The sequence below is a fragment of the Grus americana genome, chromosome 12, assembly GCF_028858705.1.
Source record: "Grus americana isolate bGruAme1 chromosome 12, bGruAme1.mat, whole genome shotgun sequence".
Taxonomy (NCBI): Eukaryota; Metazoa; Chordata; class Aves; order Gruiformes; family Gruidae; genus Grus; species Grus americana.
The window spans coordinates 21,774,348-21,801,132 of record NC_072863.1 but is presented as its reverse complement, the minus strand read 5'-3'; the positions used below and the strand labels follow the sequence as shown (position 1 = coordinate 21,801,132).

General features: G+C 38.2%; 1 protein-coding gene and 1 long non-coding RNA gene across 11 annotated transcripts in view; one reads left to right on the top strand and one right to left on the bottom strand.

The window, feature by feature from the left end:
* LOC129211696 (uncharacterized) overlaps window positions 1–21,628 on the bottom strand; it is a 281,089-nt gene extending 259,461 nt beyond the window's left edge. For all 10 annotated transcript variants that reach the window (XR_008578925.1, XR_008578931.1, XR_008578922.1 and 7 more), the window contains exons 1-2: window positions 21,543–21,628; window positions 16,500–16,613 (exon numbers count right to left, since the gene is read on the bottom strand). This is a non-coding gene — a long non-coding RNA (uncharacterized LOC129211696). The remainder of the gene's footprint in view (window positions 1–16,499; window positions 16,614–21,542) is intronic.
* Window positions 13,695–26,495, top strand: LOC129211693 (homeobox protein CDX-1-like). The gene is made up of 3 exons (XM_054839178.1): window positions 13,695–14,127; window positions 23,776–23,921; window positions 26,241–26,495. The coding sequence occupies exons 1-3, from the start codon at window positions 13,695–13,697 to the stop codon at window positions 26,493–26,495; spliced, it is 834 nt and encodes a 277-aa protein (XP_054695153.1).
* Window positions 26,496–26,785: the final 290 nt, after the last annotated feature.

The window sequence follows — 26,785 nt, the reverse complement described above, 5'->3', positions numbered from 1 at the left end:
CTTTTTTTTTTTTAGTTTTTATTCATGCACTGACCAGCAGACTTAATATCTAAACCTAGTTTACAAAAGAATTCTCCTTGTGTTTACAAGCTAGTCTCTATTTAAAGTGGCATTGTTTGCAGATAAGATATATCTTTAGACAAAAGACTGAGAACAGATTCCATCTAACATTTCCTGCTAGGATTTCTTTTCCTTAAAAAGGGAAGGTTCATGGGGTCTTTTCTGTACACTTTCTGCTAAAATTTGAGATCCAAGTTTGGAAATCTCAGCAACAATCTTTATTGCCATCCATTCCATGGCCTGCCCTTCCTGTTTTCCAAAAACAAAATGCTGTATTTATTTTGAAAATGGGATATCCTGTTGGAAGGATTTTTTGAGAAAAAAAGAAAGAACACACTGAGCCTGGGACCTCAAGTACTCCTTCCTGTACCTTAAGAGAAATAAAGAAATAGTTCTAGTCAAAAAAGGAAATATGGCAGGAAAAAACACTTGGGAGTTACAGTCACAGCAATACTTGAGGAATAAATAGTACAGAAATAATTATAATTATATAAATGGTTATTTTTTCATGGAAGTTCCTACATAGTGTGTATAAAGCCTCCTTTCAATATTGTAAACTTGGAGTAAAACACTGACAGGAACACGTATGAGCTCCATTCATGGACTAGACTCTATCGTATTGTTCTTTAGCAGGAGCAGAACAAACAGAGGGTCCTTTTGCTAAGTCAGTTAGAAAATTTTTGAATTTTCATTAAATGTAAGTGGGCTTCCTCCAGACAGCCATCTGTATAGTCATCTCCTACACAGGGTCCTTAATTTTTATTTCAGTAGTACATTTCCATGCTTTTAGCAGTCAAAGCAACTTCCCCATTAACCTTATACAGCAAGAGAGCGGAGGAAATAATGACAGTAAAAATGAAATGGTGAGGTTTTGCTCATGTCTGAGTGAGATCCAGCTGCCTGAACAGGGGCCTCTCCTGCCACCACAGCGGGGCACCTCTTCAGCCTCCAGCTGCCATTCTAGAGGAATGTGGGTCTTTTCCAGTAGAGATCTTTTGGATGGCCTTAAGGGTATATCTACAGGATCACGTATTTACTTTAGTTTCCTGCTTCACCCTGGTTTTTCTTCCTGATTGAAGTCAAAAGGGGGATGTGACAGACATGACAGTCAGGAAGGGATATTCCCATAGCAAAGATAGAGACAGAAGATAAGAATTATTGTCATTGAAACAATTAACATTACCATAGAATTCTATGAATTGGAGCTTCTTCTAATATTATAATTAATTAAATCAATACATTATAATTGCTAAGACTGCACCTTAATATCTCACGCTATTTAAAAAGTTGCTGGAGTCACATTAGATTTGGAGCTTGAAGATTCAAGAATGCCCAGTATATCAGAATATGGGAATTAAGACTGTCAGACAGAACCCTTGATGTTAATGAAAGAGCCTTTTTAATTTAGCCAATTAAAAAAAAAAAAAGAGACATTTAAATCAAAGAAACCAGCTGAATTTTAGCATGAAGCTAGGATAATCATTATCCATTTGTCCTAATGTTCTTTTGAGCAATCACTTTGTGCAAGGCTTATGTGGGACTAGAAGAAATTCTCATCCCCATAGGAAAAAAATCCCCCAAACCTTTTTTTTCTTCAATAATCAGAATTCCTCCCTCCTCAAAATCTTCACAGTAACTGAAAATACAGAGATTGCTTGCAAAGGATGAGAACACGAGAACACTAACACTGCTATTCTTTATTATCTGTACTCTCAGATATAAAGAAAATCAAAAACTCCATGGTTATTTATAATATGAAAGGAAAAAGAATTTTGTAAGCATGACCCATGCTGCAGGGTCAATCTATCCAGGCTAAGTAATAACCATGCACTAAGTAGCTCCCTAGTCTAGTCTGACTAGCTGTGGAGATTCAGGGTGCTGCTACAAGAATGAGAATGACATTTTGACATATTGTCTACAACTAAAACTATTCTAGCTACAATATAGTAGTTTTCTGAGAAATGGAAATAAGGCTCCTGGGTGATATTCACAGCTGGGTCCTGAGAAATTCTAAAGAGAAGAACAACTAGGACATTACTCAGAGGGACATTGGTGAATGTTTGTGAATTGTGTAAATCTGAAAAATTGCAGAAAGCAATAAAGGAAAAAATAGCCAGTCTACAGAGCAGAGTCAAAACTCCTGGGAAAATTCTTGGTTCTGTTCCAGAGTCACAGTGTGACCATAGGCAAATCTGAGCGCCCCATTTTCCCATATGAAAAATGAAGCTAACACTTATGTCATATCAGACTTATGACAATTATTCAAAAGCTCTTTGGAAGGTCCTGGATCCAACACAGCATGTATTCAACACTTTGGAGACAAATTCTACCCTTCACATAGCCATCAAGGGGTAGAGATACTTGGACTTCTCTAAATCAGCTAATAGAATTGTTACCTGTGTGGATAAGGTTCTTTTAATCTCCAAAGATAGCACATATTCTTTGGCATGCAGACTACAAAATATCGGAAAGGAGCTATGTGTTTGTGTAGCAATCATACAGCAATTACCTGCATGCATTTTCCTCTTTCTGTCGTTGTCACCAAAAGCTAAGAACAATAAAAACCTAAGAATGAGTGGAAAATAAATCAGTGGGATACTCAGAGCTCTTCATTGTGACCTCCAAGCTTGTTTTGGAAAAGCTTTGCTAATGTAGTGATAATCACCTTTAAACATCACCTTGATTTTCAATCCTACCCTTTTTCATTCCACCCCTTTATGGATCCCCACATACTGATCACCGCTCAGAGGACTCGGTTAAGGACAACCAGAGAACTAAGACAGCCAGGCACTTCCAGTAACTTTTTCAGTCCTAAAGCCTGTGTAGAATTAACAGTGCTGGTACGATAATCCTGTTTACTCTGTATTTGAGAGATTTCCTGTGTATGACTGATGGCTATTGAGAAATGTCTGCCATAGCAACACCAAGCAGCGTTAGTCAGATGGTACCTTTTGATCTCCTGCCACATTGGCAACAGCCCTGTTGTGCTGGTTTCAAAACTGAAAGGTGTCTGCCTTACTCGGCACAGGACCTTGCCTGGTTGGAATTGCAATGTTTCATTTTAAAGCCTTTTGAGGCAGGGAAGAATTACTTCAGACAGACACACTAGGAAAGAAAGAACCTACTACAAAGTTATGTTATACTGCCTCATTAATACACAAGCAGCATCTTCCAAAACCTAAACTCAGGTGTCAGTCAACAGCTACAGAAATTGAAATAAGAGAATAAACTGATGTAATTTACACCTTCATTTAGCATTTCTACACGTATGCCAGCTGAGACTCTCTCATCAACTTTCAAGTTCAGTCCAGTGAGCCGAATGGAATACTGCCTTCCTCTCCACAGCTCTGCATGTAAGACCTGAACAGGCCCGAAGGAAGATTTATACCACTTTAGATTTGCTTCTAATTTTACTGCCTGTATCTTTTGGATACTACTTGTGCAATCCAAGAAGTCATTAAAAAAAATTATCAAAAGGGTATTCTTTAGTTATTTCTCCAGAATCCACGTACTAGAACTGTGTGTGTGTGTCTTCAAAAGGATTATTTGCAAAACGAAAGTCAGGATACAATGGAAGAGTTCTGACATGCCTTTTTTTTTCCCCCTCTCAGTTCTGACGTTGCCACTGACTTCATCATCAGAGCTTCACTGCTTCAACACATCATACGCATTGGGTCATATGCTCAGCGATAAGTATAAAGGAGGAGCAGGAATGGCACAGCAAGTAAGAGATTGGGTTGTGTTTTAAGAGATATATTCCAGTTGTACTTAAATTTCTTGCTGTACCGTTGCCTTCTTGCCAGATGAATTCTCTCTGCCTCATTTCTCAATCTATAGAAAGTATTATTTTTGTACCTACAAGTAGTATTATGAAGCTAACCTAGTTAATGGTTGCGAGATGATCCTATGTTCCATTACTGGTAGCTATGTAAATAACTAGATATTCAGGAAAATTATACGTAGGATATTAAGCTCAGCAAACATACAAATAAACATTGTTAGCCATGACTCTTTATTCTCAAAATGTCTTTACTCCACAGAATTATGCCAAGTGATTTATAAATAGTTCATAGAAGTATCTATGCAGATAATCATCTACCCCCAAACTATCTCACACTCAGTTTAGCAGCCATAGAAGTTGCAGTGTAACAGATTAGATTTGAGCAAAAGTACTTATCCACAGCTGCTAGAAGCATAAAGATAGAAAATATCTGCAAAATATTTTGATCTTCATGAATATAAGGCACTATAAAAGGTATGAAAAACTATTATACAGCTGTAATAGTGGAAACAAGGATTGTTATGCAAAACAAATGCAACGATGCATTTATTCAAGTATACTATCTTTCAAATAATCAGAACTTAAACTCAGATACTTTAGAGAAAACTTCAGTAAACCCCACACTACACAATTCTGGAAAACTACCCCTGAAAATTTGTACCTTGAGGCACAAGGACCAAGATGCTTTAAACACCGTATTTCCTATGACTCATGTAATTATCACATCTTTATCCAAATCCTTCTAAGCTCTTTGTTCTGAATAATATCTTGCAGCAGTAAATTGCACATGCCATTTGTCCTCGTATAAAAACTAGAGCCACTCCCACTTAACACCTTTTGAAGAAAAGCAGAGAGGATCAGCTATGCCTTTTCCCTTTTAGAAAACAATTCCCACAATATCTGTTTGCTTGCGTAACTCCCCTCAAGTTCTGAGGTGCAAATCTGAGTAACAACATCCTCCCAGCTACAGATTCTTTAGCCCATTAAGGCTACAATCAAAAAGGTCACTCACTGGGCAATGACAGGTACGGTACCTTCCCAAATAAGCAGATTCAGTGCCCACACATTTCTATTTTTAAACTCATCTTTTGCTTCAACATTGCAGATGCTGTGCACTTTAAGCAACAGCTGCAGTTACAAACCTCCCACATAAGACACTTCAGAGCTTCTTTCAGGGTGACATTGGAAATTTTGCTTTTAACACCAAACTCGAATGTTTCCAACTCATGAGTTTATACTGAGATTTGCAGAAATCCATTCAGTTAACCAGAACAAGTGAACCAAAAGTATTTTATTTATTTTTAACAATCTCATCTGGTTCATAATGCATTTTTAACAATGCTAATTGCAAGCCTACTACTTAGAGTAGCTTCCCTCAAAAGGGCACAGTCAACATAAATAGCTTAAAGGCTCTTTTTAAGTTTACTGAATAATTCTGAACCCTATAAACCATTCAATTAGAAGACTATGTGCAAACTTAATACTCAAAAACATATCTCAGCTGCTGAGAATGTGCTTGCATCTATAACAAGAGCTGTTGTAAGAGATACAATTCAGTTCAGTTCTCTCAGTGACTTGAGCTCATCTGCTTATAACTCATGGTGAAGAACAGGATTTCATCATTGTACCCCTGAACAGTTCAAGATTCATTGTACTGCCATAAATTAAATAGATTAAGTAATGTGCCAACAGCAAAATTGAACTTGGTGATCTGAGCTGAAAGCTGAATCTAGGTTTCCTCAGCTGCTGTTCAGTATCTTTATCCCTTCTGCTCTCACCAAACAGCTGTACACTCAAAATTTAGGATAATAAGCATGAGCAGTAGCAGTGAGTAGTGTATTTATTGGGAGTAAACGGGTGTGTGAAGACCACGGAGCCCATATCAGTCAACATGACTGTTACAGACACGAATGTTTAAAGCCTTTTCAATTCCTCTATTCATTCCCCAATAGCTTTCAGTTTGGGCAATAATCATCATGTAACTTTACCAAGGATCTTCTTATTCTTAGGACTTGCCTATATTCCATTCTGAATAGATTACAACTCACCTCAAAACAAACAGAGCAAGAATTCCTATGTTTCCCTCAATTTTTTTTCTTGAAGCTCCTGGGCAGTTCCAGCAGCACTGGCAACTACAAGAGCTGCATGAAGAACAGAGCTTTAGTGTAACTAAATTCTACACTCTGTGATTTTTGGTCACCTGTCTCATGTATAGAAAGGGCATTAGGTAGACCCATTTTTGTAAAGTGCTCCAAAACCAGATATGAAACATTAGGAAAGTTCAAACAACCATTCTCTAAATATAAAAACTAATACTACTCAGGTCCCTATGCAGTTTTCCCTTTGCAACTCCCATTTTTCTCCAAGTCATTTCTTTCTTTGCCTTTTACTTCCACTGCCACTTATGTCCTTGCTTATTGACCTATTTTATTTGTGCATACTCCAACCCCCTGTGCCACTGAGTAGAGCCTTGAATAGCAACAGGAATGGAGCTCAGTCAGTTGGCTAGGAAAAAGCATGGAACAAAGCAATGATGTTTGATGCCCACTCATGTTTATTAGCAGTGGGGAAATATATCAGTACTTCATTTTGTTTGTATCTGGCAACTTGAAATAAAACTTGGGTTTTTTAAACAACAGTATGACATTTAATTTCCAGGGAGAGAAAAGATTAGCTGGGTTGTTGGGGAGGGGATTGGAGGGGCAGTGGAGAAGGCTAGATGCACGGATTTGGAGAGGGGATAATTTCTGAGCTAATTCTCTTTTACACTGTGTTGGGGGTGGGGATTTAATCAATGTTAGTATTAACAGGAGCTGTGAAACTTGCTGCAGGCAGGACTACGTTGATCCTTTTTTAGCTTGGTCAATTACTAACTAGAAATTTGAATAGCACTTAATAGGGGTACCTAATCAGCCATGTAGGCTTTGTCTGTGCTATGTATTAAAAGTGCCACCTAGTGGAAAATATCACTGTAATGCGAGGCTATTTCTGTGACTAATTTTAATTAATGAGTGACTATACAGCTATATATGAAATGTAGCTGTAGATCATTCAGTCACCTATACTGAGACACTCTGTTATATCCGGGGTTATTTTCCCTACTAAAGGGGGGGGGGGAGCATGCTAGTTTCAGCAGCAACATCCCCCCCAAAAAATCCTTGATGCTAGTTAAGAATTAGATTTAAATAATCCACATACAGTCTGCAGTCAGCAACTAACTGCCTAATAGTACCGATGGTGCGAAGAACAGAATGTGCACCTAGAGACCTGTGTTCATAGAGCTCTCAAAACCATAAAGATAGGATTTAGCAGCCCTAATTTAGTTCTGCCATATATTAAAAAATAACACAGTTTTCTTCTAAATTTCAAAGAGCTGTAGACATGCAAATTTCCACCAGAAGAGTGTTAAACATACATACAGAAACACACAAAAACCAGAGTACTGGAACGCCAGATTACATTTTACTCGACTCAGCTGGCCACTCAGTTGATACCAAGTGTTCACCTCACAGTTTGTGGGGGTTTTGGCAGGGACTGAAAACCTTCTGTTACGCATCAGGTCTGCTGCTATGTCAGGTACGAACTGACCCAAGTGGGATTCTTGTCTATGGCTCAAGTTTTCCCTCCTATTCCTGTGGGCAGCCAAATGATGAGCTGAGGTCCTGCAACAACAGCAACGTGCAAGCAGACTGAGGCAGCAAACAGGGACTTTGGATCTGTTTGTACTTTGTCCTGGAAAGCTCACTGAGCAGACTCCTTTGGTTAATTCTGACGTTTGGTAGTGAATTATCAGGTTAGGCTGCAAGAATTTCACCACTTCCAATCACATTGCGTTAAGTGGTATGATTCACACAGCCCAAGGAGATCTGGTGCATTGCAAGGTGTTAAAATTCAAAGCAGAGAGCATCCTGAAAATAACGATTAGGAAAAAGATATATTCTTTTCAGAACTAACAACATTTTCAGTGTTCTTATGAGACAGTCATTTACTCTAGCCATCCTAAAGGCTAAACATACATCAACATATGTCAGGTAATTCATTTCACAAGTGATGAAAGAAAGAATTCATGTTTTGCACTCCTCATACACGATCTCTTTTGTGGCATTTATTAAAGTCTATCATATCACATGAGGTCATGAGTGTTACTTCTATTTTACAGATTAATATGCAACACACGTTATATGATTAGCCCAAGGCAACTGAGCAAACTAGTGGCACTGAGAATCATCTATCTCGGTGTTCATTCTACCTCACTTCTACATCTTACTATCTACGTAGATATGTCAGCTCTCTCTTTACACAACAGAGAGCTAAGCAGCACCATCCTGGAAGTTGGTGTCATTCTTTTAAGAGCATATATACCGATTAACAAAGAAAATACATTGGAAAGACAGCTACTCCTTAAGGAATACAAGATTAAAATACTACAGTCCTGCTTTTCACTGTCATCACCTCATAAGACATTTCTATTGGTGTGAAGTGTGTGTGAAATACCAGCGTTGTGACTAGATGCCATATTAGATTATGCAGGGGCAATGTATCAGTGTAACAGAGACCAGCCCTGTATACTCACACACTGAGCTGTGTGGGGCAGCTCAGTACTCCAACTCTACATTGCAGCGCATTTTAGAGCACTCTGTTAAACAGAAAATTACCTGTAGAGGTTCACTTTAAGAAGCCTGGCATATTCCATAATAGTATTACTTCAGGTTTCAAAAGAAAGCTGTTAAGTTAATTAAGTACCATAGCAAAAATCCCTGCTACATAACCAAAATTCTAAGCCAGGACTCTTCACTAGCTTTGCTGCTTCCTGCATCTGGGTGTGTGACAGATAGGATTCACATCACTCAAGGCTCTCCTATTCCCTATAGGATAGAACAGACTGAGAACTTTGAAATCTGAGTAAGTTCATAGCCACTGAAAAATTCATTTAAAATATCTCCTTGCCATTCAGCCAGCTGACCACTAGCTGTCCCCATTGCTTCACAGGAGTACAGGATCAGTGTTGGAACTGGAACGAAACATGCCTCCAAAAACGAGTGCTACTACTCTTAGGGGGGAAAAAAATGAAAGCTCAGAAAAATTAAAGCAAGCTCCTACAGTTCTGTGACTGTAGACAAGAAGAGAGATGTGTACGAGAAGACCTATATCCCGGGACAGCAATGTGGTTACAATCTGAGACAGATCAGCATGGAAAGCTTAGGATACAATCTTAGCAGATCTTAGCTTTATGACATGCCAAAGGAAAGCCCTGGAGACCCATTCACATCGGAGAATAGGAACAATCAAAGTGGACTGGAGCATTCTAATGTTCCTGCACAGTCTCTGACCACATCCATCACATCATCATCCATGGTATCTGATAAAACCACCTTAAGAGATATTTTCCCAACCAGTATCTATGGTGGATGCTACTTCCTAACCTCAGAATATAGATTTTTCCAGTTCTAAATTTGAATACTTTCTATCTCAGACAGGCCACAGGGTGAAGGTGTTTTAGGCTCATCTTAAAACCAGAAAATTCTTTCCTCTCTTGAGAATTCAGGACAATTTCTCATTTCCATTCATCTTCTGGCTTCTCAACATGAGCCCAGAATGCAGAATTGTCACTGTATTTGTTAAATCTACAAGATTTTGGATTTGGTCTCTTCACAAATCAACTTGGAGAAATCTCATCTCATATTGATAATGGTTGGGATTTATTATCACATAATAGATGCTATTAAGAAGGCAGAATAATATTTTACAAGGCAATTAATTCCACTTGAATTGCCTTTTTAGCCTTAATGCTGCTACTCACAAAAGAATGATGACAGACTGTCTATGCTTAATAAAATTTATGTTATGAATTTGGATGCTATTTATTGCTTTTTGTTCAGCCTTTGTAAAACAGACCTATTATCTGCTCTGTAATATTTGCTCATAAAAATCAAAGACAAGGCAATGTCATTTCTAATGTGCAAGGCTTCCAGTACCCCTCTAGCCAGGGAAACTGCAAATACATCATACAAGGGCAGTTGTCACTCAAGTCAGCTCTTCAAATCAGAATCTACCCTTTTTCTTTGCTACATTACAGTCAAGCAAAGATGAGAAGGGTAGCAAAGGCTGAGATTACTATATCCTTCAAAATATAGTTATAGGGAAAACATACTTGGGAAAGAGAGAGATTCCTGCTGTCTTACTCCAAGCTTTTGCTCTGGAGGGACCTCTCTTCTACTTGGCCACTATCATTCCTGCACGACAAAGCACAGAGCACTAAACCAAAATTTTTGTAGAGAGCTTTATTCAGAACAGCAAAATGAAATTGAGAATAGTTCGTGCAGGTTTATTAGCAAAATAACATAAGAAGTAAAATGCGAGTTCTAAATTTCACCAAGCTGGAGAAGAAGATTTCAGAATTCAAAATATATTGTCAATTTTCTTTAAAATGGACTAAAATCCTGAACCAACACAGCTCTCAGCTTAAAACCTACAATTTAGTTCTAAATTCTGAACTCTGCTGTATGTAGTATCAATGTACATAAAAATGCTGGGAATCAGATGTGCCACTAGCTACCTACTGAATGCCTGTGTGAAGTGAACTGATTTTTTTTTTTCAAACATGAACGTATCACATTAGTGCATTGTAACAGACTTTAAGCTTTATTCACCAAAATAAGTGTCTGCAAATACTGTACACATACAGTACTGAGTACAAACACTTTACAGATGTAACAACTGACTAGAGAAACTTCTGATTTTTTTTTCCAAAAGGTTTGACTGAAAACTGGCATAATTATAAAGGATTGGGTATACATATAGACTGATTTCCCCAAGATGACACCTGATACTAACACATATTCTTGCTAGAAAGTATGAAAAGCAACAAGTCCAAATCCCTTTATCCTTTTGTTTGAGAACCTATGAAAACATTTAGTTTTAAATGAACTATATCAGCATGTGATTATTCACATACCTCCAGCAGTTAAAAGACTGCGGTTCAACTAATAGGTTAGATTTAAATGATATAAATTAAAAAAAAACTTGGACTAACTGAAACCAAAATACAGCTGCTGAAATCAGACCAACTTAGGGTACTTGGGAATCCAAAGGAAGCAGTTTCCTGCTTTAGTGGTCACGGCATGTGGCCAGAAGGGTAAAGTATTGTCAGTCTAACAACCATATATTGCAAAGTACTTTCTTTAAGCAGTATGGAACAAGGAAAACAGTTTCCTTCCATGTCAATATATACACATATTAGTTGAAAGCATCAAAGGCTATTTTTAAGTCATAATTACTATTTTTTTCAAATAAACATGAATAAACACTCTTTTACTACTTTCAGTAGTTTCATGAACCAAATTATACCATTACAAAAAAATGGATCAAAATGTTTCTCATGTATGAATGCTGCACTGGGACAGAGACTGAATGCATGGCAATAGCCTGGCATATCCAACATCCCGGAACACCGAGGAAAGGCAGATCAACATCCAGACTACGCAGTGAGACCCAGCCCTTCTGCAATGCCTTGTGCTGTCAATATATTAGGTAGCTAAGGCCTGCAGAAAAAGTTTTGTCGAATGAACATAATTAGAACATTTTCCAGACAGCTGGAGGGCTACAACTAATGCTACCGTAAATAAGCAAATGCTGCTTCTTCCTCTGGCTGATTTATTGGTACACCTGCATTCAGGAGAGGTATAGAAATGCTTAAAAGGATGAGTCTTCAACAGTTTTGAAGAGGAGGAAAGGAAATTGAAATCAAGGTACAACAAAAAGCCATAAAGAATCTTTCTTTGTAGCTATTTCAATACAGTCTGAACTTGAGAGCCACCAAGCATCGACACTGCTCTAAATGATTGAGAAAGGGAGTGAAACACTCTAGTAAAAAAAAAAAGAAAAGGCATATATAGGTCATGTTACGTTTAAACCCCATTGCATTGGTAACTACAGACACAGACTGTCTAGAGGCACCTAATTCATAATTAGACAAATATGATTCATTTTGCTGATACAGGAGAATGAAGCTGTTCAGATACATGATGTACTGATTATTGACTTCCCTAGATTTGTGGAGTCTATACCAGCAGCTATACTTGGTCATTTTGAATGGCCAGCTGTCACAGATGTGTAAATTGCAACTGAATAAGCTCACATATGCAAGCAGAAGAAACAGTTTCTGCCAACTTCCCCCCACCTAATGATTTTTAAAATACCTTTCAACAATTATGCCAGCAAAACATCATCCTCCAAAAACTCACAAGAAACAAGACGTAAAAGAGCGCAAGTTTTACCAAAGTGCACAGTAGGCAAATGTTAAATATTCAGAGAAGGTAGCCTGTGCTTCTCCACATACCCCTGAAACTAGCAGTCAAAAAAGGTTTTTCCACAACTACAGCTACAAACCATCTTGTGAATACAGCCTAAGGACACCATTCTCTCAGAAAAGGGAATAGCGGTGTTGCCAGGTGTGCAAAGTAATTCTTTCCTCCTAAGAACCAGAAGGAACCTGTAAGTTTAAATGGTGTTAAAGTGCAAAAGACTCTCAAAGAAAAAATACACTTCTGAACAAAGAAAAAACTCATTACACTTTGCACCTGTTTAAGAAAAAATCCTTTTAACAAGTTGGTTCATTAATAAAGGTGCAATTAAGTATCACATCATTAAAGGAACAGGAATGAAAACAGAGTAAATTCTCATTTAGAGACAATGCTAAGGTATCTATCTCATTAAAAAAAAAAAAATCAACACTTTCTCTCCTCACTCCTGGTTACAGATAATCTTAAAGGAATTTGTTACTTACAAACATAGGATTGCTCCCAAAAGTTAGGAAACCGATTTTTGGAGCTAAAAAAGCTAGAATTTGTTCCTATATTTCTAAGAAAAGGTGTTACTTATTGTGAACAAGCACAGCAATGAGAACAGAAAAACCTTTAGGGAAAACTACCACTCATTTCAATATCACAAACAGGACATAAGCATAGGGAAAGTGACAAATTTTGCATTCTCTCAATAACAGATTCTCTTTCTGTTAACATTGTAAGTTAGAATAGAGAAACTTCAATCACTGTGGCAAGCAGCCAGCTCATGAATAGGCTTGCTAACATCAACAAGACTATTCGTATGAACAAATGCTCAAAATGACTACGAGACTTCTTGTATATCCTTTGTAATGTTAAAATCAGGAGGATTACTGTGGTTTCTAAGTGCTCTCCCACATAGACCAAGAGCTGAAGTCAAGAAGAGTGCTCATGTGAGAAACTAGGTAAGAGCTGCAGTTAAAGACTGAACTGGTCCTTCGTTTTCAGTTTAAAAAAAAAAAAATACGTAGCACATTCTAACAAAAGAACTACCGGACTAGCAGATGCCAGGCTTTAACTAACTATAAACTAGTGCCTGAAGTTAGATTCTGACATGTATTGCTCAAGAAAAATACTGTTTCTACTTTCTGAACAGTTATTGGTTAACTCTGCATGCAACTCTGCTTGAAGACCACGAGATTTCAAACTACATTCAAAAAGTATAGAACCGGGATGGTAATACATAAAGGATCTGTGAGAAAGGAAGCACTAGAACTAGCAGCAAGGTGGGGTTGCCTGCATGGTCAGCCCTTCATTTGAATGCAAATGTAATTTTGGGGCAGGCAGTTATCTGTGACATCAGGCAGGACCTTAGTAAACTGTTACCACCAGCACCTGGTAAAACCATTGTTAATCATGTGTAGTAAAGGGACATCAGGGCTAGCATGAGTCATTTATAGAGCCAGTCAGGGCTAGAAAAGAGAGAGAAAGAAAGAGGAGGGGAAGAGAGATCAAACAAACACTGTGAGGAGCAGGATGTCCCAGCAAGACAAAGCCAGGCTGTGAGCATCATGTATGTGAGTTATCTTTTGGATAAAGAGACCAGCATGTATCCAGGATCTGCAAGGTGCAGCAGCAACAACCTGCCAGTGCAAAACTTTGTGTCTGCTCCACCCTATTCAGACTACATGGGATATCATCATGTACCAACTCTGGACACCCATGGACAGCCTGCGGGAACCTGGGGATCTCACTACGGCCCACAGCGGGAGGACTGGAACGCTTACGGCCCAGGACCTTCCAGCACGGTTGCTGCTGCACAAATCAATGGCTCGTCTCCTGGACAGGTCTCCTACAGTTCTGCTGATTACAGCTCCCTCCATCCTGCTGGATCTGGGGGGTTACCTCCTGTAGAAACAATTAATACACAGCAAATCTCTCCCAACAGCCAAAGGCACAGCTCTTACGAATGGATGAGGAAAACGGTGCAATCCACTTCTACAGGTATGAGGGCCCTGAGGTTTTATGCTGAGAAGAGATTTTTTTTTTTTTTTTTTGGCACTGTTGGGGTTTTTTTGCCAGGCTCTCTGTTTAGAGGGAAGTGTACAGTTTAAAAAAAAAATACTAATTGCTCTGAAGGATTCTCTTGCTAGCATTTAAATACTGGTTCAGTTATTGGATGCTGGTTTTGATCAGCTTGATGATTTCTTACATTTCTTTCTTGATCTTTAATGCTGAAGCAAATAAAAAGCAGTGCCCTTTGACAGTGAAGTATTTTCACTTTGGATATATTTAAAAAATTGTGATATCAAATAATTGCTTTTAATAGGAGTTCTATAGATTGGAATGAAGCTGCACATCTGCAGAAAGAAATCACGATGAAAGTATTGTATTTCACCACCACCTATACTTTGCTTATTTTCCTCAGGTTGTAGAGTACATATGAAAAGTTCAAGTAAAATATATACAGTATGGGGGCTGGAAATAAGGCTTTGTATTAGAAACAACCTCTCTAAACCTCAGAATGCTGAAATGAAATGAGATCTGCGAGATCAAACAATGAGTCAATGCTTTAAAAACAGGAATGATAAGGAAAGCCTTGCTTCACTTTGTAGTAGTAGTTCTCAGAATATGCAGGAATACAAAGATCCATGGTAACACAATCAGTTAATACAGCAACAGATCAGTCTCTGATGCATAGTAGTCGATGAGTACAAAACAATTCTTCAGTGGTATTTAACCAGTAAAAATAAGTCACATAGCATGAGGAAAAGGTTCTGTTTGATTGTAATGAGGAACAATAGAAAAAAATGTAAAAATTGAGCATCCCTAAACCAAAAATCTGTGCCTTGTATGAATAGGAAAAAAAAAGAAGGGCAGAAGGAAAAGAAAAAGAGGGAAAACTGCCTGAAAAGAACAGAGGCAAAATCCGCTATATAAAAGAATTTGATCCTCTGAGGTGCTGACCAGCTTTGACATGCACGGAGATCAGTAGAAATTAAGGATGCTCAATACCTCGCCTAAAGAGATGCTCACAGTATTTCAGATGTTACATCCCAGGAAGGTTCCTTTCCTGTCAGCCCTTCCTCCTGCTCCAGCTCTGTTCCACACATTCCCATAAATAATAGTTTTCAAAGCAAGTATTGAATCAATCTCTGATAGGAAAGTAATTACTTAAAACATACTTTAGAAAAATGAAAGCAACCACACAGAAAAACTATTAAAATAATGCATTGAATTTATATGGACAGACCAAGTCATTCTCACTCCTGCTGAACACAACTTTAGTTCATAGAGAGTCCATGGAAGTCAATAGGACAATCAGAGTAGGTTGTTACTCTGGGTGCGTAAAAATTTTGGCAAATAAAAATGAAAAAAAAAAAAAAAAAGAAAAAAGGAGTAGTTGGGGTTTTTTTAAATCATATTTGATCTTCACTGACTACTACGCAAGAAAACACAAAAGAGGGCCAGTCTTGCAAAAACTTACAGCTTACTTCTGAGTAGTCCTTACAAGGGCAATGAAATTGCTCACAAACTATATGATTTACAGATGGCAGAATACTTGCTCAAAAAAACCACTGCTGCTCATCTGTTCTTTACCTACCTGCCTCTTGCTCCTGTGGATTTAAATTGCAGCCTCTCTGACAGAAAGACCTGATTTGATCTGTCTGTGGTGTTCCTTTTATAGTGGGGACACTGTGATATATATATATAATAGACAACAACATTCTAACTGCCTGCTTAAGAAGCATGCTTGGGGCTTTCTAATCTTCCAAATTTCAAACCTGCAAGGGTCAGATCATTCACAGGAGGCGCTGGAAGTCTCTCCATTCTGGAATAGTCCAACAAGATACTGAGCATCTTCATCTCAAGAAGAATTGAAGAGATGAGCATGTCATAGGAGCATTTCCTCCCAAATGCCCATGGGCCAGCGTAAGGCCCTCTGAAGTTAGTGGGAGCCTAACCATTCATTTAATAAGTACTGGGTCATGCTTTAGGGTAAAATCCAGATATGTAATTCTCCTGCTGCTTCTTTCCCTCTTATTTTTTTTTTTGCTAGGCCAGGAACACCTATTTATTAGCTTTCCTTATTCCCTGTGAAATAGGTATGAGCCACTATTCTTGAAGATGGAAAAACTGAGGCTCAGACTTACCTGAATTAATCAGAACAGAAATTAATTAGACAAATTAATTTTATTATTTGCTCACTGCTTGTGGCAAAATACTAGTTATCAATAATAATATTATTTCACTATGGAAACAATAATTATTAAGGCAAGTGATTTTTACATGATATTCTTGAAAGTGTGCACGAAATGTTCCTGTAATCTTACCCCTTTAAGATCAGGAGAAATTCTTCCCAAAGGTTTACTTACATCGAGTAGTCTGACTTGTAACAGCTACAGAAACAAGGCCCAGAATCAATGACATTTCCATCTCCAGAGATTTCTTGGTTAGCTTCTCTTATTGGTGATTTGTGGCCTCATGACCTGACAGATGACAAACAAAACACTTTATTGAAATTTCTATCACTGCCTCATGCCCTACAGGTCTTCTGATACTCTGTCATCTATACAACTAACCTGGAACAAAAGAAGACATTATTTCAAGTCTTACTCTGTAACTTTAAAAACAACATCCAATATAAAACCTTGTCTTCAACTGGTGTTAAGTGAAGTTAATGAGGTTATGCTACTTGAGACCAATGAAAGATCTCAGTATTTAATACAGGACTGTCATTCTGGTCTAGTATTACCGGAATGCATTTCCTGCAGAAAAAAAACCTAATAAGGCTTTCGTCCATCACACACTCTCCGATGAAAGATGTCTGAACATCTCTCCCTGCAGCTTTGGAACTGGAGGGATGGGGACTTGATCCTAAATGCAGCGCACATAGGATCCAATGCCTAGTCACTGCATTCTTGAGGGTGTTCAGGATACAGGAGAAAGCAAATGTGGTTTGACTCACAACACTTGAAGGAGGAAACACTGACTACTTGTATTTTCAACCAAGAACACGAATTGAGAAAGACCCCTCTCTAACCCTTATACTGGTCCTGTCCCCTCTCCTAAATGCCCACTTCAAAAGGGAGAGCAAAGCCACAGCAACTAGCAATTGTAACAGAAGACAGAACAAAGCCACGACAACTAGAGATCTGAGGTGGCAATTCCACACACACAAAGCATAATAACTGGCAAATTCTTTGATGGAAAGTAGAATAAAATAACCTTAGTTACAAATCCCCTCCTGTTGATTTCAATATTTTTCTGTAGGTATGCAATCATTCACACAGGAGTAGACTTTACTTTTTGCCTTTGTGAGAAAACAACATACATCTGTGGTAAAACTGTGCCCAAAACAATGAATTTGAACACTTAACCACCAGGCAGTTCCAGCAGCAATGAGAATTTGTTCATAAAGCTGAAAGTACATCTTAAGGTCTGCATTTATGTCACCATAAAACAGGGAGGGAACAAGTTTTGAAACAGAGATAATCTAATTATGAGCAGAGACCTTTCTTGTAGATGACAACTCTCCTATCATTCTTGTTTAATAAAAATTTACTCTGAAGACATAAAGACAGTTTTTCTGATGCTGATGACAGGTGCTGATCACATCATTACTAAATTCACTCTAAACATATAGCATCTAGTCTTTGAAGAAGGAAGAAGTTATATTTCCTTCACATCTGAGGAAGAGAAACAAGCCTCATAAGAAGCCATTCCTGCAAAATGCTGAATGCCTAAAGAACATACGACATTTGGAAAAAAATTCATTTAATCACTTGCTTTTTATTCTATACAATCATTAGCAATGGGATTTCCCCTGATGTTGCCACATAGAAATCCACCTACATTTTCTGTACGTTGGGTCCTTCTGCCAGACAAAATCCATGCAGGGCAGTCTGTCCATTCATTGTTTTAAGGTGATAAAAATGACTCTGCTTTGGAGTCAATTACTTCTGTATGATGAAGATGAACAGAAAAGTTTACACTAGTAAAGTGAAGGACAGAACTTGGCCAATGAGCCAAATATAGAACAGCAGAACAAATTCAAATTTGAAAACATTAGCATGTTAAATAGAAGTCAACAGAATAGAAAGGAAAATTCAAGTCTGTTGAAAGGTTCCAGTTCTAGGATCCTATTCTGTTCTTTTCAGCATGAGTCATCTGGACATGTATAACAAGAACAAATGATCAAGACCCAGCAGAAAATACAAACATAGAATTTCACCATGTTTCACAAACCTTTATGCATCCAACTTTGCAATAATGAATAGTCCTACTCATCACAGTAAGATTTCTGGCAGGAATATTATTACTCATACAGGATTGGATCCATGTAACATTTTCTAATACAATGGCAGTGTGCGTGTGGGGGGGTTTGTTTATTTAACTTTACAGAACATCATGTGCAGCACAGTGTCCATCTTCAAGACTTATTTAAAATCACTTTTGTTTCACACCTTCAATTAAACCAGTGAACTTACACTAGGGAGAATTTGCCCTTCTTTTCCTACACTTTTAAGTGCATAAATATTTAGAGATAGTCCCAAAACAAAACTCTAGGGCCTTGTGTCTGACAGTGTGTATCTTTATAAGCTCAAAAACTAACACTAATCTCTCTCTTAATACTGAGCTAACATACAGATGCAGATTTGAACTGAGCATATCTTCAGGTCAGAAAGCTGCTTCACATTTTGAGCTGACTTAAGCTAAATTCCATCATAAAGTACAGACATTAACTCCCTCTGAAACAATGGTAAACTACGGAATCCAGATTATAATACTTTGAAGTAATTTGACAGTAATACAGCACTATTCTACAGTAAGACATCTTCTGTCTAAATTCGGTAGCTTCTGGATTTTATGAATGATGCCAGTTTCAGTGGACGAAGAATATTCCTGAAAAGTTAAGAGAGGAGGCACTGAAAAAAAAGGGGCCAGGGCTAGTTCTAATGCTAATTTATTTTGCTTTGTAAACTAGTTGTGAGGTCCGATGGTGGGGTTTTTTTTTTCCTTTCCTGGCCTACATTGTCTGAGGTTTTGAGGCCTATCTGTCATATTGAGGCAACAGACCCTTTTAACACTTCACTTTCCTTTGATATGCAGTCTTGTCTCTTCCTTCTCCCTCTTTTCTTCAGGAGTTATATTGCCGGAAAGGGCGATGATTTTCACAGCAAATAAAGAGGCCTTCTCCTAGCTTTATTGTCTTCAGAAGAAATACTCTGTGAATTTTATGACCAATGGGAAAGCTGTTCCCTTCCCCCAACTCAAAACTTGGCCAGTCACAAAAATTACTAGAGTGGGTGTGATAGAACAGGATTGTTAAGCTATATCTCATGAAAAGTTTTCTAAGTCTGAACTGTCTCGTTTCTTGTTACTCCAAAGTACTCTTCAATAGTCACTATTTGCAAAATAGGTTTTTGACAAAACTTGCTGATCTTAAATAGCTCATTAAAACCAGGAAATCCACTCCCCCAACACAAAGGCAGTCACACTGTAGTTGCTTCAAAGCTCTTTTGTTTCATTTTTCTTCCACCCAACTACTAATAACCTCTCCAACCCCTTGCAATTCTGTAGTATAACTGTCCATGACAGAACACATTTCCAATAAAACTGATACTATATTGCTGATTAAAATTATAATCTGTCACTAACAAAAGATTAATTAAAACGGTAGAAAGTTAAATGTTGGCAATTTCACTCACCTAAGTGAGTAAAATACGCAGGATTTTACTAAAGAATTGGATTAAAATATTAACTTTTATCATTGCGTCATTAAATTCTGCCATTATCTCCTAAAGAAGTCTGGGAAGTGAAGAACATCCTTCTGCTGTGTCTGGGGTGAATCCATTAGTCCTACCTCAAATTTTACTCAGGTAATACTTCTCCTTGAAATAAAATGCATCACTGTAAATAAAACCAGTAGAAGGTCTGTAAGATTTGGCTCAGAACACAGTAGAGTGGATCTATTCCTTCTAACAGATGGAATTTAAAGGCTCAAGTCCCAAAGTGTTTAGCGATTGGTTTTGTTGTTGCTGTTTGTTAACTTTGGCAAATAAAAGTGTACTTTGCCTTTGAAAGGAAATGTCATATGCAGACTAATTCCAACCCAGCATCCAACAAAGGCATTAGGAAGACTCTCACTGACATCTGACATCAGTGAGAGTCTGGGTAAAGTCCTAACAGAGTAAAACATGACTCTGCCAGAACTAAAAGTATCCTCTCAGAAGACCCTGGCAGATCTCAGCTCCCATTCTCTGTTGTCTCGCACAGAGGGTATTACTCTACACAAAAAATCAAATTATTAAAGACAAGTTTTATGTGACAAATCATACAGAATTTTTCTCAGATTGTTGTTGACTTTTAGGAAGGAAGTGTGCTTCTTTTGCTTTTCTACTTTTTAAATTATTATCTTAACTTACTTTAAAGAAAGAAATTAGATGTGAAAGATCCCAATCTTCCTTCAAAAAGAAACCAGATATTATCATTCCTACAGAAATTAACTGAAAGCTACTCATATGAAAATAAAAGATTTTATGGGAGAAAGTTCTATTTTCCACAAACATTTAATTTCTTCTTCAGTTTAAAAAGCAAAAAACCCCAACCCTCTCCTACTCAGATAATAAGGATTTAAGCCCTTAAAACCAGAAAGAGGAAGGTTTATCTTGAAGTTTACCACCTTGTTTTGGCAATAGTAGAACATTCGATATTTGTCTATGGCTTCTGAATGAGAATAGAGTTCAAGATAAGATCACCTTGTTGGTCTTTTGTGTACTCCATCTTAACAACACAAAGGAGACTAAGGAAACATTTTAAACATTTTAAACATTTTGTCCCATAGAATGACCCCAAATTCTCATTTAAAGAGGAAAAAAAACCTAACCAAACCACTGGCTAGAGAGAGATCAAAAGTTAAAAAATATCAAGTGAAGCATTACAGCACCACAGGTGACCATATGTTAAACAAACAATTTACACTTCGAATGAATGAAAACAAATGTCCTAGTATTTATGTGGACTGAACTGAATAACTGCTGTTCTTTGGAGACTCTAAAATTTTACCATAATGCTGTAAAAATAACAGCACTTTTCACTTGATTATCAGTGTAAACGTAATTGGGCTAATTCTGCTTTCACTACAGTTTCACAAAGATAGAAATGCTACTGAAATTAGAATGTCCTATATATCTACCCCAGCCAAGCATAGCACAAGAGAACCTTCACAGGGAAGGTAACAGATTTGAGTCAAAGTGGTTTTGGCTGCATGCATTGAGCAGAAACCCCAACGTAAGGGGTGTAAGGAACCAACACAAACATGCACACACCTATTATTTTCCCTATTGAAGTACTCCAAGCAAACAGGCTGATGCCTTCCAGATAGTTGGAAAATGCCCACAGCATTGTAAACTCACTATTAATGCACAGTGCTTTCCCAGGGTTGAACACCATGGAGCATGGAAGCCGAAGAATCAAATTCTGATGTAGACCTTGTTCTACAAGCCTGGGAAGAGTCCTAGAGAAACCCTGTCATACAGGGGGAACCAATAATCCACAACCAGAGGTGTAGCAATATTTGTTTACAGCATTGCACTGACCAGGACTTTCAGTGCTAAACTCTGTATCTAGGATCTATACAAACAGTACAAAAAGGATCAGAACCTAAAGAACCTTCCAATGCAAACAATACCCTGGTGACCCAAAAACTCTTACAAGTAGCAAAGTACTGGCTGTCAAATGCTGGAAGAGAAAAGTGATATGGCTTTCAAGCCATTACTACACAGTGTATACAGCAAGTGGAAGGCAATGTTAACTTTAAATATGTTCAGCTATTAAAAAAAAAAAAAAGAGACATTACATCTCCCTCCACAGATGTGGAAAAAAAAATTAACCTGTGAAACTAAATCATGAATTAAGAGATAAAGTACTTCAAGATTCAGCTATAGTTCTGCACCCTGAATTCTGATCTTTGGGTGCTACTTAAACTTCAAAAGCTAGAGGAGTTGGAAGGAGGGGCTGGGGAGAAATCAGGCCTTTGATACCACTGATACATGAAACCTCCAGCTATTCTCTCCTGCAGGGGAAAAGCTGCTTGCTATGGGGTGGTGTGCCGTGGTGACCTACTCCCAGACTGAAATTTTACCAACTCATTGCCTGAAAATCTATTTCAGTCCTCTCAATTCAAAATTAACTGCTCTTATTAGGAGTGCAATTATTATAAGTTTGAGGAACCTGTTTTTTGAAGAGTTAGGCATCCACACATTCTTTTCAGAAAAAGATCTGTAAGCAAACATGAGCTGTTGTATGAAGCTAAGCTAAATCTACAGCAATAGCAGACTGTTACAGGCAGCAAGCCACAATGCGCCTGGAGTTTTACACATCATCTGAGAGAACCTGAATCTATGGTTCTACTGTTCTACTATAGTGACCACTAAAGATTCATGACCTACAGTACCACAGTGGAACACACGGCAACTAAAAATACATTCCATCCCAGACAATTTACAGTCTAAATATATACATCTAAAGAAACATTCATATGAATACAGACAGACAAGGAAGCACAAAAAAAATTCGTAAGACTGTGGTTAGCGAACACGGTAACACTGGTCTTAACACAACAATGATCCAATCTTTCAAAACTGTAGGAAGACCTTAGGCTAGGGCTCACAGACCTTGGTTTATATCTCTGATATACTGATTGCCCAATATGAATATTAACAACAGAGGAAAGGTGGGTGAGAAAGGCAGCATCAGCAGCCTTTCCCATTCTCAATTCTCTTTCACTACTGCCAACACATTCTGTCCTCAGAAATTATCCTGTATGGAATCCATAAAATTTCAGCTACTTGCATCTGTGTTCACCGGCTCACGTCATTTGCCATTAGCTTTTAACAACCCGGACACTGCTGAGCCGTGTCTGCTTCAGTCAGCTGTACCCACAGCTGAAAGGATGCAGCAGCGCTGCTTGCAAAAGAACAGATGCTGCAGTTCTATCGTTATTCAATGTCCTTTTTTAAGTATTATCACTTTCTTTTTCTCTTTTTTATTATCTGTCATCTGAAAAATCTATGTTACTATTCCCTGTGGATAGACTGTGCCAGACTTGAAGGAAAAACACAACCTCCAAGCTGCAGTAACAATCACAATATTGTACTAATTTTTCTAGCAACAAGAAGTGAAGAACTTTGGAAGCTCTCAGTATTTTCTATGCAGTAAAATGTCCCTCACAATCTCCCTCTGAAACAGGTAGCAGTGTATCAGCTTTAGGGACAGAGAAACAGAGCAATTCAACACCAGGCAGGAAGCTTGCATCAGAGTTGGGAACAGAACCCAGGTTTCCTGACTCCTTGCTCTTAACAAGAACGCCATCCCTTTCCCAAATGGTAACACGAGGGTGATAAAGAATATGAGGACCAGTTTCTCATGTATTTACTAAGAAGCAAACCCAAAATCTGACGGTATGAACCTCATGTGTTGTAAATCAAGACCGAGTCCACTGCAGTCAAGGGAGTTACTCTGGGTAAGTGCGTAGGGAATCAGGCCTAAAATACCCACAAACATATTTTCAAATGTAAAGCCAGATATTTTGTGTTACTAAACTTAAAAAATTCTAGCTTAAAGCAATGTGTTCTTCTTTCAAAACAGGTAAAACAAGAACAAGAGAGAAGTACCGAGTGGTTTACACAGATCATCAGAGATTAGAATTAGAGAAGGAATTTCATTACAACAGATACATTACAATCAGGAGGAAGTCTGAACTTGCTGCAAACCTAAGACTTTCCGAGAGACAGGTAGAGTATGGATCACCCATTCAGGATTTCTTTGAATTTATTATTGCTGATGAGAAGATAACCACACTGGTTAAGAACACAAAAATGCTAATGCGTCTAATAACCAAACAATGCGACTGGGTTCCCTTTGCAGCGTAGGAACTCAAACTATCCAGCTGAATGGCCTGACAGCTCTGTTTGCACTCATTTCTAAATCTCCCACCAGCACTCATCAGGGAGCTCTGCAACGACAGGGAAAAAAGCAAACACCAGTCTTACATACAGGTCCTGTTCTGAGAAACAAGGGTTTAAATATATCAACCAAATTCTGCCTGGATTTCTCTCTGTTTTACTGGGGTAGTGGTAGCAGGGAGAAATGTTTGCTGAAATTTCTAAAGCAGAAGTCCTGGTTCTGCTGCAGTCAATGGGAATCCTATAACCAATTTCAACAAGGTCAGTCTTAGCAGAGAATGGAAGTGATGAGCTCAAGTATGTTCAGGACACTTGAAGGTATCTGTTTCTTTGACTGCCTTTTACCTCTTGTTAAAGATTTCCTACATACTTGCAACAACTTTTTCCTGTCCCTATTTCCTCCCACCCCTTCCAAATTCCACTTCTGTTCCCACAATGTAAATCAAAACACAATTCTTTCTGGTCAAAAGATATATACAATTTTCTCTGGAACCACTCTGTGCCACGTCCTTCAATCATGCGCCTGTGCCACCCCCTACGAAAGCAAAGCAGGTATATGGCCGCTGGCTCTTGCAAACAACTGAGATAAGATGCCAAGCTAGATCTCCCACAAAGACACTCACAACATGGGCTGAGTGTATGTTTGGTCCCATTTTACTTGGGAGTTTCTTGATGCAGTACCCTAAATTAAGCAGAAACGGAAAATTAAAAGCTTTACTGAAGGATCTCCCTGAGTAGATTTCAGGACGCAATATGCTCATTTGCTGCCTTCTCTATTCGCAGACCATCACAGCATTGTTTTCTCAGTTATTATTTGGTATCATTCATTGAAGATTATGCCTGATTTACCATTGTTTCACTGCTGTACTGAGCCACCTAGTTGTAGCACTGTCCATCCACCTTGAACTCGTACACAGCACACACTGAAAGAGCTTACAGAAATGGAGAAGCAAATACCTGTTTTGCAAATATTTCTCAGTAATCTGCTGAATGCAAGTATTTAATTATTGAAAATTAAAATTATTTCAACTGAGTATAAAAAAATATACTATGTGTCTTTTTGCTGGCTGTTAAAATCTTAATAATTTTACTTCATTATGCTGAATTTAAAAATTATGACCCTGCTTCTGTAAATGACCAACAATATTTACTTGAAACTTCCTAGGTCAGTGATAATTCCTGATAAGCCTTTTTGTTAGTATATTTGAAGTGGTGATACAAAAAAGACATGATACATTTCTTTGACATTAATTCCAGTGCATAAAGGTTACACCTCTGACATCACTTTTGAAAACGGAAGATTAAGAAAGAAATACCTGATCTGTATTCCCACTACTACCCTTTCATACAAATGAAACAACCCCATGGTATGAATATGACTGAACATACACTGTCCTATCCCACGTTCCACTGCACTCAGCCTAAAACCTGAAATGATTTTCTGGAAAAGCCTTTTTCCTGGCTAAGCCAAAATCCCATCCAGGCCACTGGAAGAAATATCTCAAGACAAAAGAACAAAGAACAATAGTTCAAACAAGGAAGGAAAGATGTAATATCTAATGAAGAAAAAAAAAAGGCAAAATGAAGCACTGCTAAGATAGAAAGGATACAGAAATGAAGGAGATGATGAGGACAAGGAAGAAGAGAGATCTGCATCCCTAGTTTAATAACAAACCCGAACAAAAACCTAAATTTGAAGGCAGGTAGGTAGACACTGTTGTCTTACTGAAGCCAGAAGGTAATTCTGAAACAGATGTTAGTTTGGTTTTTAGACTGTTTCATCTTTTCTTGCATTTTGGCAAATGCATGGGTGAAACTAGATTACTGCAGCACAATCAGAATGCAAGAGATCTGAGAGTATTTGAGACTGGTTGAATGGAACATAATTTGATACTGAAATGAAGTACCAAACACTGAAACTGAACACTGAAAAACTTTTTATCAAGCTATTAATAAATATTTTATTACCAGATAGGAAAGATTACCCGTATGAAAAATAAGCAAAATGCTCTGTTGTCTCAGTTTGCCACTGCCTTTCTCAGTGGTCCTCATGGAATTGATTTTACCTATGACCCTTGACTATACACATAAAGGACCACATTGCATTCTATTAGCAACTGAAAAAAAATTTCCTCTGCTCCTCTGCAGGTGAAAATCTGGTTCCAGAATCGCAGAGCCAAAGAAAGAAAATTAATGAAGAAGAAAATGACTCATTTTGATGGCAGCAATCTTGGCTCTATGCCGAGTGACTCTGGCTCAGTGAGCCCGATGCCAGTTCCTGACCAACAGACTCATTCAGAAATGTCCAGTTCTTTATTCCCACCTCCACCTCCTCCACCTCCGCTTCCCATGAACGGTTTGCAGCACAACGGGAACCTGCAGCAGGTAGTGGCCTCTCAGTAGGGCTGCCTGAAGACCTACAGCATAACGAACACTATAAACTACCAGTACATGGAGCACTACAGTATGAGAGAGAGAGAGGACAGCTGTAGCTGTTTTGCAGGAGTCCCCAGCATGACACAGTTCTGTGCACATAAGCTTCAAGTACAGTAAAGCGAGAGCCACTTGCCAGGTCTGCAGGATAGTGCAAGTTCCCAAGGGCAATGGAACTGCTGTGTGCCAGGAGTCCTAGTTGCAGGGAGCCTCTGCAAGAGGATGCCATGCCGAGTCTGTGGCACAAGGCAAGCATCCCT